Source organism: Notechis scutatus, chromosome 2 (genome assembly GCF_049901735.1).
Source record: "Notechis scutatus isolate UNSWTSFEM ecotype Mainland chromosome 2, rNotScu1.2, whole genome shotgun sequence".
NCBI lineage: Eukaryota > Metazoa > Chordata > Lepidosauria > Squamata > Elapidae > Notechis > Notechis scutatus.
Genome location: NC_142010.1, coordinates 17297708 through 17312545, shown reverse-complemented (window position 1 = coordinate 17312545; position 14838 = coordinate 17297708). Strand labels below are relative to the sequence as shown.

Here is a 14838-nt window from a genome sequence, read left to right as displayed (position 1 = left end):
TAGTTGGGGGAAAGAGGTAATAAAGAGAAAGCGCAGTGGTTTCCTTATATTTTAATGTCCTATGTTGAACAGATGGTCATCTTAAACATGTTTCACGATGCTACAGGTAATCCTCGACTGACGAAGACAGTTGTGACTGGACTGTCTGTCGCTAAGCAATGCGGCCATTAAGGGAATCATCATTTGTCCACATCCGGTTTTATGACCTTTTTTGCCATGATTGTTAAGCAAATCACCATTCATATGGCTGTCAAACAATTCTAGCTTCCCCCTTTGAATTTCCTTGTCAGAAGCCAAGTCAAGATTTCAAATGGTGATAATGTGATCCTGAAATGCTTCAACTACCAGAAATACATGTCAGGTGCCAAACATCCAAATGACAATCACATGACTATAGGGACCTGCAACGGTTGTAAGTGCAAGGATTGGTCATAAATGGGTCATATGCATAGTTGATCTATATAATATGAATTTTAATAATGTATTTAGAAGGGAAAGACTATTGATATTGTGCATAGGAGATGTGTACCAACTGACACACTGTACAATGGAAATATGGTTTTATTTGATGTTTTATGTTTGTATTTGTTAATGTTTGTTGTTAAAATAAATAAAAAAAATTAAATGGGACATAAAAGTTGTGGTGGCGCAGTGGTTAGAATGCAGTATTGCAGGCTAATTTTGCCGACTGCCAGCAGTTCAATTCTCACTGGCTCAAGGTTGACTCGGCCTTCCATCCTTCCGATCTGGGTAAAAAGAGGACCCAGATTGTTGGTGGCCATATGAAGAAGTATATAAGTCTAAGTGCTATTGCTATGACCTGTGAACTTCAACGTGGCTGGCTAGGAATTCTGGGAGTTGAAGTCCACAGATTTATAAAGGGGCCATAGTTGCTCATCCCTATGCTAAGCTGCAGTCACTGTCACCATGGCTTTGCTGAACAAGTTGCTATTGGCTAAAAGATATTGTGGTTGGACGGGCTACGTAATCCCAACGGCAGACATTTTCAAGGATAAGGGGGCAGTGTGAAAAAGATATTATTATTATTAAGAACTGTGGTGGCACAGCGGTTAGAATGCAGTATTGCAGGCTAATTCTGCCAACTGCCAGAAATTCAATTTTCACCAGCTCATGGTCGACTCAGCCTTCCATCCTTCTGAGCTGGGTGAAATGAGGACCCAGATTGTTGAGGGCAAATACGCTGAGTCTGTAAACAGCTTAGAGAGGGCTGTAAAACCCTATGAAGTGGTATATAAGCCTGAGTACTAGTGCTATTGCTATGGTCTGTGAACTTCAACATGGCTGGCTCAGGAATTCTGGGAGGTGAAGTCCATAGGTCCTTCCATGTCAGCCTTCCGAGGTCGGTAAAATGAGGAGCCAGATTGTTTGGAGGCAAGGTGCTGACTCTGCAAACTACTTAGAGAAGGCTGCAAAGTACTAAGGACTGGCATGTAAGTCTAAGTGCTATTGCTAAATCGCCTTTTTTCAGCACTGTCGTTAACTTTGGACAGTCACTAAACAAATGATCATATGCTGAGGACTACCTATACAAAGAAAATTATTAAAATGCAAAACCAGGAAAATGTATTTCACAGTGGAGGAAGGTCCTTTTTGGAGAACTCCCCCTACCTTGAATGGCAATTCAAAGTTTGACCCCTTTGGATGACCAAGAGATCCAAATCTTCAAAGCTCAGGACTTTTTTCTTATTGCAATTACACACAACATAAATATACCCAGGCTACCCCCGTCCTCCTTTTTTTTTTTTTCTTTTTCTTACAGCCACCTTATTATTGTTCTCTACTCCTCGGCTCATGAGTAAGGCTTAAACAGTCCTTAACGGTATTGATCTTAAAATAGTACTTTCCTCCTATTTTCGGTATCTCCCAAGGGCAGCTTCAAAGTGTGTTGAATCCATTCGGCTTTGTTGCTTGGAGAAAAATTACAAAAATCAAGTTCTGTGTGAACTTCAAACCAAGGCAGGAGACGAATCAGCCATGGAGACGGTACATGTTATCCCTCATTCTTTTCTGCTGACTCAAGGATGGGCGGAGGGTGTTCCTCACACGAGAGGAAATTCCCCAGAATCCAAGGCTTTGTTTTTTTTATGTCCTACCATACTCTGGTGCTTTCCTGATGTGCTGCACTAAATCAAGCTATCTTCACCGGCCAACCTAACTAATAGATGATGGGAGCTACAATCCTGGCAGGTTGATCAGAGGATTAAGAACGGCTTGGCAGGGTTAAAAAGCACACACAAAAGCCAGGAAAAAGGTTGATTGTGGAAAACATAACATTGGTCAAGAGTTGCTGGGCTTGTTCCAAGGTTGTTTGACTCGGTGAGAACTAAAATATTTCCTTTGTCACAGCGATAGACCTCCTGGTTAGATATTCTCATAGATCTGTGGTGTGTACTCAGATAGGGGGATATCTGTAATTAGCAGAGGCAGCAGAATGAGTAAGCCCATTTGCACTAACAAATTAAAAATCACTGTGTTGTTCAAAACTAGCCAAAACTCTCCATCCCTAAAATAGGGATTTTCTAATGGAATAAATGACTCCATAGATGTTTGCTTCTTTTTGGCAGGTTTTTTCACTCCTTATATATATCTGAAGTTCTAAGCCACAAGAATGCAGATGCGTTTTAGAAACCCTTAAAAGAGTGTGCTTATTTGTATGTGTCCAGGTGAGATATATATCTCTATCTATAGAGAATTAAGGATATATCTATATGTATCTAAGTTCTATAGAGAACTAGATAGATAGATAGATAGATAGATAGATAGATAGATGATAGATAGATAGATAGATAGATAGATAGATAGATAGATAGATAGATAGATAGATAAGGTTAGGTTAGGTTAGATTAGATTAGATTAGATTAGATTAGATTAGATTAGATTAGATTAGATTAGATTAGATTGATTAGATATAGATATATAGATATAGATAGACAGAGACATAGATTAGATAGATATACTGTAGATATATAGATAGAGATAGAGATAGATAGAGAATTATATAGATATAGAAATGGAGATATAGAGATAGAGATAGAGATAGAGATAGAGATAGAGATAGAGATAGATAGATAGATAGATAGATAGATAGATAGATAGATAGATAGATAGATAGAGATAGAGATAGAGATAGAGATATGTGTATATACACACACAACACAAGCACACTTTTTAAAGGGCTGCTAAAAGCCACCTGCATTCTCATCGTTAAGAATATCCCATCTGTAATTAAATACAGGTAATCCTTGATTTACAACAGTTCACTTACTGATCGTTCACAGTTACAACGGCACTGAAAACAGTAACCGTTTTTCACACTTACGACATAGTCATAAGTGATCAAAATCCAGCCGCTTGGTAGCAGAGCCCTATTTATGATGGTTGCATGATCCTGGGGCCGTGGGATCCCCTTTTGCAACCTTCTGGCAAGTGAAGTCAATGGAAAAGCCAGGTTCACATAGCCAGCTGTGTTACTAACTTGACCACTGCAGTGGTTCACTTAACAATGGTGGCAAGAAAGGTTTTAAAAGAGGGGCAAAATTCACTGAACAAATGTCTCACTTAGAAACAGAAACTTGGGGCAGAAAGTTGTGGTCATAAATCAAGGAGTACCTGCATCTGCATATCTGTAAGCCATTACCTGAATGTTGCAAATGGGTGTGGAGCCTTTTTGGAACTAAATCTACAACACAGTCCTTTCAACAGTTTCAAGAAGGTTCCACACCCATTTGCACCACTCAGGTCAATCTGAGGACACAGATAAACCTCCAGGTGATGTTAACGACCTGCTAATAGAATGCAAATGTCCAGCTGTCTGCAAGCAGTATAAATCGTTCCATTCCCCCACTATCCTGTCAGAGCTGAAGAAGCTTCTTGGATGAGAAGCGAAAGGTCTTCAAAGAAAAGCCAGAAAGTCCAGTTGCCTCCTGAGAAAAGCAATTTTCTTATAAGAAAATATTTTTCTTATATGTACCCATTTCATGTATTCACAACTATGTATACACTTATACTTATTATCTTGTAAACAATTGGCAAATCAAATAAATAAATAAATAAAAATAAAATAAACTTTGGGACAATCATGACCTGGGTGACTGAGAATCTCCATAGATACTTTCATCCTTAGCAATACTAACTGAAGAACTCATTGATCTGGATTTTCTATCCAGTCTTATGTCCTCCTTTCAAGCTTGGTCCCCTTTTGAACAGAATCTAGACAGCCCAAAATGGAGACATGCAAGCTGAAGATATCAGCACACCCACCTTTTGGGGGCTTCTTCAGATGGTCTGTATACTTCTGGCTGAAAGAAGAGATTGCAAAAATTAGCAGAATCCAAAGTGAAGATTTGCATCAAGGGCCCTCTACTGGCCAAAAGACAATGTGAGGCGATATGCTAAAATCTAAGAGTATCTTCAACACACAAAAAAGCAATAAATAAATGTTTCCATAAATAAATAGCCAAGAAGGGAGGGAGGGAGGATCATTATTATACCATAGGTAATCACTTATTGAATGTCTATAGAGCCCAGCTCCCTACCAAAGGAAGCTGATTTGGCTAAAGCTAAACTTTCTTAAGAATAAAAGCCTGAAGAGTTCCACAAATTTTTCTGGGTTCATCCGTTTGTTCCAAAAGAAGAGAGGGAGGGAGGGAGGGGAGGGAGGGAGGGAGAAAAGGAAGGAAGGAGAGAGGGAGGGAGGGAGAAAGGAAGGGGAGGGAGGGAGGGAGGTGGAGGCAGGCAGGCAGGCAGGCAGGCAGGCAGGCAGGCAGGCAGGCAGGCAGGAAGGAAGGAAGGAAGGAAGGAAGGAAGGAAGAAGGGAGAGAGGAAAGAAGGAGGGAGGGAGGAGAAAAGGAAGGGAGAAATGAGGGAGGGAGGGAGAGGGAGAAATGAGGGAGAGAGGGAGAGAGAGAGAGGGGAAGGAAGGAAGGAAGGAAGGAAGGAAGGAAGGAAGGAAGGAAGGAAGGAAGGAAGGAAGGAAGGAAGGAAGGAAGGAAGGAAGGAAGGAAGGAAGGAAGGTTTTCAGATTACCTGTTGTACAAAATTATCCCATGAAATGAACAAGACCACCAGCAGATCTGGGTTGGGAACATATGACTTGGACCTTAACTTTTCTGTATACCCCTATAAACCCAGGGTCTCCAAACCATGCTGGCTGGGGAATTCTGGGAATTGAAGTCCACAAGTCTTAAAGTTGCCACATTTGGAGACCCCTGCCCTAAACTGTGTCCATAGCCAATCTGTGGGTGTCCAGAGATTTATCCATCCAGATTTCAGGTAAGAATTTTAAGTCCCTAAAATGGACTGGAGTGAAAGAGACCTTACAGGATTTGTCATCTAACTCCTGTTTGAAGACCACAGTGAAGGAGAATTTACCACTTCAGAGGACAGCCCAATTCATTAGCTGTCTGTCCGTTCACATATAGTGGAAGTTTCTATCTGGAATCAAATTTCTGCAGCCTCAACCATTTATTTTAGTCTTACCTTCTGGGGCAACAGACAATAAATCAGTCCCCTCCTTTGTGGTGGGCAACTTTCTTGATATTTAACAACTATTATATTTCCTGTGTATATTTCCTATGTATATTTACTTCTTCTGTAAGTTAAACATATCCAGATCATTCATTCATTCATTCGTTCATTCATTCATTCGTCTCCCATCTCACATGACTGATTCTAATTGTTCCTCACAAGGCTTGGTCTCTAGACTTTTTGCTATTTTGGAACTTTTCACTGCATTTTCTGTGCCACTATCATTATTTACAGGTTAATTGATCCTAATGCCTTCCCAAGATCCAATTCATATGATTTCAACTTACCTACAGCTCCTCCTCCACAATACCACCAGAGTAAGTATGATTACAAATTGCAAAATAATGCAAACAGCCAGTGGAATCCATGGTACTCCGTTTATTTTGACTTTTGAGCATTGAGACGATAAACCATTTTTCACTGTCACTATATCTAGGGAAAGGCAGAAAAAGAGGACATCAGCGCGAACAAGCTCAAATAGCACAACATATCATGGTTTATATATTTAAGATCCCATTGCCCTGTCATTTCAAGTGGGGTTACATCAAATTCAGCCCTGAAATCCTTGAGAGATTCAAAACTTGAGCAGGTAGAATGATTTGACTCAGATTTCAGTAGCTTCCTAGCTTCCAATGTACTGGATCTCTTTGAAACATCAGAATAAGGTTCTTAGTTTCTGACGCTCAAAATTCAAATATCAGGACAAAGACAGAGGGTGATTTGGACAGTACTTCCCCTCAGAGAATTATAAATTATATAAATATGCTTCTTAATCATATATATACCAGGGATGTCAAACTCAAGGCCTGCGGGCTGGATGCGGCTCGTGAGGTGCTTAGATCTGGCCTGCGGGGCTGGCCTGGAAATATCAAAGGACCAGCCAGCAGTGCCTCTGCTGGCCAAAATGGGGCATGGTTGGGGGGGTCATACATACCCCCCATGGCCTGTTTTGGCCTCCACGGCCTCAGGCAGCACTCTGCCAGGCATAAATGGGCTGCGGGCGGGCTGTGCATACAATCCATGCCCCATTTTGGCTGGCAAAGTGCTGCAGGAGGCCATCCAGGCAAAAAATGGAGGTGCGGGGGGCTGTGCATGCTTCCCCGGGACCCATTTTGGCTAGCAGGGTGCTGCAGGAGGCATTCATCTCGTCTCCCCCACTTTCCTACCCCTGCCCCCCCCGGCCTATGGAGGAGAACTACAATGCTGATCCAGCCCTTGAAGAAATCCAGTTTGACACCCATGATATATATGGAACAGCCCTTTCCATCCACCTCATCATGTCCTTAATCCAAAAGTGAAGACATTCATCAATGATCTCACCATACACAGTACTCAATTTTGCAATTATTACTTGGGAAAAGCCCTTTTTTTCCTGTTTCACTTTTTTATCTTTTAAGAGCAGCTATGCCATGTTGAACCTATGTCTGAATCACAAGGGGTCCTCAAGTTACGGCTGTAAGGGAGCCTGTCCATTACAGTCATAAGTCATAACGGTCATAAAATGCATTGGTTATCATGGGACTGATCTGATTTTACGTTCTCTTTGCAACATTAAGCGAATCACCATGGTCTTAAATGCAAATGCTCAGTTGCTAAGCAAGCATGGCGGTCATAAGCGTGAATCCCTTCTTGTGATGGACACAGTTTTTCTGAAGGGTTGGTTTTCAGCAAAACCAGTGTAAAACATGATCACATGACTACAGGATGCTTGAAATGGCAGTAATTGCAGCCATGTTGCCAAGCAACCAAGTGTGGTCACATGACCATTAGGGAGGGGGAGGCATTGGAACTTCAGATCCAGGACATAAGTTCTTATTTCAACAGTAACTGAAACAGTCTCTAATAATAGAGTAGACAGATTTGAAGTGAAGGAAGAACCCCCCTCCCCATATAGAAGAAGAAACCACGAGGCAGCAAATAATCCAAACACAATACAAATAATTAAATCATAAAGGGAAGAAAAGCCCTGTCTTGCTCATTGGCAGAACTCATACCTCAGGCAAGCTCAGGTGTAAACATCTGAGATAAACATAACTACAAAAAATGCAACCTCTTTGATCATCTTAAGAGCAACTGCATTCTTTTTGCTGATGATGTAAAGCTGTTCAATACCACAGACAATACTGCTACCCTTCAAATAGATCTTGACTATGTATCAGAATGGTCAAACAAATGGCAACTTCAAATCTCAACAAAGAAATGCTCTGTCTTACATATTGGCAAAAAAAATCAGAAAATAAAATACAAGCTGAATAGCCAAGATCTTGTTGATGATCCAAGCTCTGTAAAGGACCCTGGAATACTCATCTCTAATTATCTAAGTGCTAGAGCCCACTGTAACTACATAGCAAAAAAGGCATTAAGAGTTGTTAACCTAATCCTACGTAGCTTTTTCTCTGGTAATATCACACAACTAACTAGAGCATACAAAACATTTTCTAGACCAATACTCAAATACAGCTCATCAGTCTGGAACCCACATTACGTATCTGATATTAGCACAGTTGAGAAAGTCCAGAAATATTTCACAGGAAGACTTCTCCACTCCTCTACTCATTGTAGAATACCTTATGCCACCAGACTTGAAATTCTAGACCTAGAAAACCTTGAATTACGCTGTCTTCGGTCTGATCTAAGTATGGTATATAAAATCATACATTGCAATGACTTACCTGTCAATGAATACTTCAGCTTCAACCATAACAACACAAGAGCACACAATAGATACAAACTCAAGGTTGACCTCACCCAACTTGATTGCAGGAAATATGACTTCAGCAACAGAGTGGTCAATGTTTGGAATACTCTACCTGACTCTGTGGTTTCTTCCCCAAACCCCAAAAACTTTAACCTTAGACTGTCTATTATTGACCTCACCCCTTTCCTAAGAGGTCTGTAGGGGGCGTGCATAAGCGCACCAATCGCGCCTACTGTCCCTGTCCTATTGTTTCTTTTATTTTTCTTATATGTACCCATTTCATGTATTTATAACTATGTATATACTTATACCTATTATCTTGTAAGTGATTGACAAACCAAATAAATCAAATCAAATGTAGCAAAAGAGCAAAGGTAGTATCTGTTGCTTGTTAGATCAATTACCAGAACAAATAGACACAGGAATTAAATTTCTCAACCTTGCTTCCTTTCAGGAACAAAGATTAACCTTCCTCCTTCCAGACAAAGTTGAACAGGGAAAATTATCCCATCAATAAACACAGGATTAAACGTCACCAAAAACCAGTTTTAGACAAAAACTCAAAAGGTATATAACAATCACGTTTGAATATCAGTCTTTCTAGCTAGCCAAAAAAACTTTGCTGAATGTCACTCATCTTGGTTTCTTGCCATTAAAAGACCTCTTTCCAGCAGTTCTGTTTCGTTATTCCATTTATTCGTCAAAGTGTTGTTTCTCAGCTGGAAGAATCCTCATCAGGAGGCATTTTCCTCCCAACAGAAGGAAAGGGCCTAATTCCACATCATACTCTGCAATTTTCTCACTTTGTTCACACATACACACAAACACACACACACACACACACACACACACCCCACTCCTTGTCTCAACACAAGCAGAGTAGAATTGGATTTTTTGTCCCAAGTGGCAACATGCAAAATTTAACATTGTTATCTATGTGATGGTATCCTTAATAGAATGACCATTTTGGCCTTTGAGAAAAAGTCAGGAACAAGTGGTCAAATATAAGGAGCGAATATAAAAACCTACATTGCAGTTTATAAATCTCTGGGAGGAAGAGGAATTTAACCACCAGATAATAAAAAAATAAAATATCTCTGGTTGGAGGCAATCAATAAATTGGGTCAACATATAGTAGAAAATATGTTTTTTTATTTGTAGGAATATGTGTGATGAGAAGTGTTTGGGCCATATTGAAATACATACTACTTTGGCAGAAATGTTCTAATATTTTACTATAATAGTTTGCACTTTATATGTTTTAATAGTCTATATGGATTTATTAGTAAACCTGCAACCATTAATAAGTTTAATATACTGTATAAGGTACCTTTTTTTCTTTGAGTTTTTTATCCTTTGCTTTGCTTTTGGTTTCTTTTTTTTATTTCTTTAAATATTGTTTCATTTAACTTCAGGATTTTTAAACTGTATTTAGCCAATCTGTCAATACATTGCTTTGTATTTTGAATAATAATGATCAGTATAAAACCATAGAACATAAATAATAAACTACAAAATAAATGAAGGAACAAAGCACAATTGATTTATGATCTGTGGAAGGAACTATGTTCTGCAAACCATTTGTATTTTCCCCCAAAGACTGCTTTTGTTCCTACAAAACATGGGGATTCCTTTTCCTTCTCACCTAGGTGGCGCTGTTTGACCAGAAAAGAAATAATATTAATACCCAGACTTTAGCAATAGAAAGAATGAGCTATAAAAAAACCAACCTGAAATGTTCCAAAATACAGGTTGTCCTTGACTTACAATCACAGCTGAGTCCAAAATTTCCGTTGCTGAGCAAGACAGTTGTTAAGTGAGTTGTGCTCCTTTTATACAAGCTTTTTGCCATTGTTCTTAAATGAACCACTGAAGTTGTTAAGTGAACCATGTGATTATTAAGTGACTCTGGCTTCCCCCCTTTGACTTTGTTTATCAGAAGCTCCCTAACCAAGGTTGCAAATGAGACTTCAAGATGCTGCAACCGTCATAAATACACGCCAGTTGCCAAGCACCCAAAATTTGATTACCTGACTGCACGGATGCTGCCACGAACAAAAGGGTGAAAATTGGTCACAAGTCACTTTTTTCAGTACCGTTGTAACTTTGAACAGTCATTGATCAAATAGATATCAGTTGAGGACTACCTGCATTCAGGAGGAGAAACCTACCCTGAAAAGAAGGCATCAAAGTACTACAAGTACAGAGATCATGATGATTATCTGTCAACTTGAACGTGATATGGGTCTTCCGAGCAAAGCTGCATTTGACTTGCTTCTTCATGCTTTTCTCCAGAGCCTCTTTTTTCATGCAAATGTGGAGTTGAGAGGCCCTTTCCCCCTTAAATATGCTGGGTCTTCCCATCTGATCAGTATCCAGGATTTGTTTTCTATCTTCCCACCAGGTTATCACATCCCTGTAGTATTTCTTGGATGGGAATAAACAGCTCAAGATGTAGCACACGCTATCAGCCTGGTAGGACTCCATCCTTTGCTGATTGCCTGGAAGAGAAACGTTCAACAAGAAATCAGAGCAGATGATTGCAGCTGGACTACAGACAGTACTGGATTGTTTTGTTTGTTTGTTTGTATTTTAACCCACCTTTATTATGCTTATGGATAAGGCAGCGCATATACATAACATTCTTTCCTCTTCCTATTGTGGTCGTAAATCGAGGACTACCTGAAGTGTTTTCTGCCCAGAAGAGGCTGCGCTAATCTAAATTAGTGAGACTTTGTTTTGCTTCTGGTGCCAGGATAATTTGGCTGGCCTCAAGTATCTATCCATCTGGTGATATCCGGAGAAAAGCCTCCATTTTCTGCTTAGTCTGCAGATGTTTTAACCATATCCCTGGTTGTTAACAACAACAAAAGATTACTTAATCTGGAGTTCCTGTTTATGGACTAGAAGAACTCCAAGGTCCCTTTCAACTCTATTATTCCATTATACATGGGACCTAACCAGTTTCAGAAGAGCCTCAGGCATATAAGGGGTTATCGGGATGTTGGAGGTTAAAACCCACCCCTCCCCTGGGGAAAATGAAATGTTTAGGATATACTAAAAAGGCAGAATATTTCCCCTAAAAGAGAGGTAGAAACTCAGAGAGGTAGAAACTCAGCCCCACCCCACCTTTGTTAATGGGCCATTAATGCCTCAGCCACTATTTTACATAACAAAGATCTACCTCCTTCAGGCAGAGCCATTTCATTGCCCTTCATTGTACCACCCACAAAGTTTCAACCAAATTTAGCACACACACAGACAACTTATAAAGCTAGCTATGACCTCTGACAGCAACCAATCAGGATACTCTTCCTGTGCCCCAGGAAGTTCAAAGCCAGAGAGGGTATAAAACCCAAGCACTCTCAGCATCTCCTGCCCTTTTCTTCGCCCAAGATCTCCAAGGTGATCCTGTTCATCAATAAACCACCTTTCCAAACAGCCTCCATGTTTCCAGTGTCTTTCTCCACACTTGGAACTGAACCCAGAAGGATATTTTCTTCCAACAAGGATTTTACTATCTTTCAAATGCTACCCCACTTACTTGTCACCACCACAAGATCATAAAAATGGTTCATGTCACACCAATAACGGCCTGTGTCATTATCCCTCACATGGTGAAATTGAAGCGAGTTATTCTGAAGCATCTCCAGCCAGCTCCAGGCATTTGGAAAACGCTTTATATGGTCGTTGGAGAATTTGCGGAAGAGTAAAACTGTTTTGCCTTGCTGGGCATAATACCAGGACATTTCTTGAGTACCAGAACAAGATTGACATGGGCAGGGCAACTCTAGGGAAGAGCCTCTCTTGGCGTATACATCTATGAGAAGAAAAGACATAATTAGGTTCTCCAAACTTAAATAGAGATAAACTAGCAAAAAGATGGGTAGGCAAGCTATGGCCCATTGACAGGATCATAAAAAAGATGTTGAGATTCTAGAAAGAGTGCAGAGAAGAGCAACCAAGATGATTAGGGGACTGCAGGCTAAAACGTACGATGAACAGTTGCAGGAACTGGGCATGGCTAGTCTAGTGAAGAGAAGGACCAGGGGAGACATGAGAGTAGGGTTCTAATATTTGAGGGGCTGCCATAGAAAGGAGTGGGGTCAAGCTATTTTCTAAAGCACCCGACAAGGAATAATGGATGGAAACTGAACAAGGAGAGATTCAACCTGGAAATAAGGAGGAATTTTGTGACAGTGAGAGCAATCAACCAATGGAACAGCTTTGCCTTCAGAAGTTGTGGAAGCTTCATCATTGGAAGCTTTCAAGAAGAAACTGGACATTTCAGAAATGATGTAGGATATGCTTGGGCTAGAACTAGATGACCTACAAGGTCCCTTCCAACTCTGTTAATCTGTAAATTTTCTAGTTCAACCCCTTGCTCAAGTGGGAAACTCTATATCAGGGCTTCAAACTTCCGGTCCATGGGCCGGATGCTTCACATGCTGGCCATGCCCATGTCCAGTTTAGCAAAGGGGGGAAAGGTCCCAATGCATCATGTCACTTAGCCATGACAATGTGAATTTGACATCCTTGCTCTATATCATTTCAGACAAATGGTTGTCCAATCTCTTCTTTAAAACTTCCAGTGTTGGAGCATATATGTACAACAAATTGTTCTACTGATTAAATGTTCTAACTGTCAGAAAATGTCTCCTTAGTTCCAGGTTGCTCCTCTCTTTAATTAGTTTTCATCCATTGCTTCTTATCCTGCCTTCAGATGCTTTGGAGAATAAATTGATCCCCTCTTCTTTATGGCTATCTTTAGATAGTGGAAAATTACCATCATGTCACCCACAGTCCTTCTTTTCATTAGACTAGACATTCCCGGTTCCTGCAACACTTCTTCATGTTTTAGCCTGTAGCCCCCTAGTCATCTTTGTTTTCTGTATTTTTTTTTCAAGAGTCTCAATATCTTTTTATATCATGGCAACCAAAACTGCACACAGTATTCCAAGTATTCCAAGTGTGGTCTTACCAACACATTATAAATTGGTACTAACACTTCGTGTGATTTTGATTCTATCCCTTTGTTAATGCAACGTAAGACTGTATTGACTTTTTTGGTGGCTACAGCACACTGCTGACTCACATTTAAGTCTACTAGGACTCCAAGATCCTTCTTACAGTTACTGGATCATAATTAGTCTAGCAAACAATCCTCACCTGTATTGCCTACAATGGCTAATAGCTAATGGCTCTCCAAGAAAATCTTTCCAGGCCTTCCTGGAAAAATTAATTGACCTAAAATCCTGTGGGTATTTTCCTGTTTTCCTGTCCTTTCTGGCTCAGTTACCTCTCCAAGTTGGTCCTTTCTAGATGTACTTGAGAACAGTTCTCAACATCCTGCAGATGAAAAGAACCATAGCTTTTCTTTCCTATGGATCTTGATGATTACCTAAAGTAGATCAGGCTTTTCTACCCATTGCAGGAAGACACTAGTTCCACATCCCTGATAAATGACCATCCAACTTCTCTTTAAATGCCTCCCCCCAGACTACCAGAAATCCATCAGCTCCTGAGAAAACCCATTCCAGTTCTTAGATGATACTCTCAACATCTGGATCAGGGTACTAAATTGGGGGTGGTGAGTCAAACCAATCTTTGAGAACATGCCTCAGTCTTCTGTCCCACACCTCCGCTCAAGATTGCTTTCTGGGTGCCTCCAATTCTAACTAACATTTACAAAAGTTTAATATTTGTTTTGCCTGAAAACAGCATCAGCCTCATGTCAATTACTCTGTCATTAAAATATTGCCCCCTTCCTTTTCCACTTAAATTATTTTCTGCAGCAACCTTTTCCTAAATTCCTCTAGCAGTATCCCCTCTTCTCTGTGAAAGCCCCTCAGATATCCAAGGGACTGGAGGCTAAAACATATAAAGAACAGTTGCTGGAACTGGGTATGTCTAGTCTGAAAAGAAGGACTAGAAGTGACATGATAGCAGTTTTCCGATATATCAGGGGCTGCCACAAAGAAGAGGGAGTCAAGCTATTCTCCAAAGCCCCTGAGGGCAGGACAAGAAGCAATGGGGGGAAACTAACCAAGGAGAGAAGCAACTTAGAACTAAGGAGACATTTCCTGACAGTTAGAGCAATTAATCAGTGGAACAACTTGCCTCCAGAACTTGTAAATGCACCAACACTAGAAGTTTTTAAAAAGATGTTGGATAACCATTTGTCTGAAATGGTATAGGGTTTCCTGCCTAGTCAGGGGGTTGGACTAGAAGACCTCCAAGGTCCCTTCCAACTCTTATATTCTATTCTATTCTATTCTATTCTAAACTCCAGAAGTTCTAAATTCAGGGGACACCCCCCACACACATTCTTATAGATCTGTATTTATGGTTTCCCTCCAGCATCTTTCCCAAACAAAATTCAGATAGTTCTTACTGTTGGCATCACAAAGTTGGACAAGTAAGAAGAGGGTGGCCAAAACAGCTGTGGTGGCAGTCCTAGGAGTTGAGACAACAGCATCCATTTCAGAAGGGAGATTCTTCCAGAGAACCATTATGCGAAAACAACATAACTTGGCTGAAATTACTATTATTATTTTTTTGCTCTGATCCAGAGGAGGTTCTTCTTTCACATC

General features: G+C 40.4%; 1 protein-coding gene across 1 annotated transcript; it reads right to left on the bottom strand.

Annotated features, from left to right (window-relative positions):
- Positions 1–545: 545 nt before the first annotated feature.
- LY6G6F (lymphocyte antigen 6 family member G6F) lies at positions 546–14838 on the bottom strand. Its single transcript, XM_087954345.1, has 6 exons — positions 14640–14838; positions 11790–12065; positions 10417–10746; positions 5835–5979; positions 4282–4319; positions 546–2429 (listed from the first exon to the last, which is right to left on the bottom strand). Exons 1-6 carry the CDS (start codon positions 14755–14757, stop codon positions 2383–2385), a joined length of 954 nt encoding a protein of 317 aa, XP_087810471.1. The 5' UTR covers positions 14758–14838; the 3' UTR covers positions 546–2382.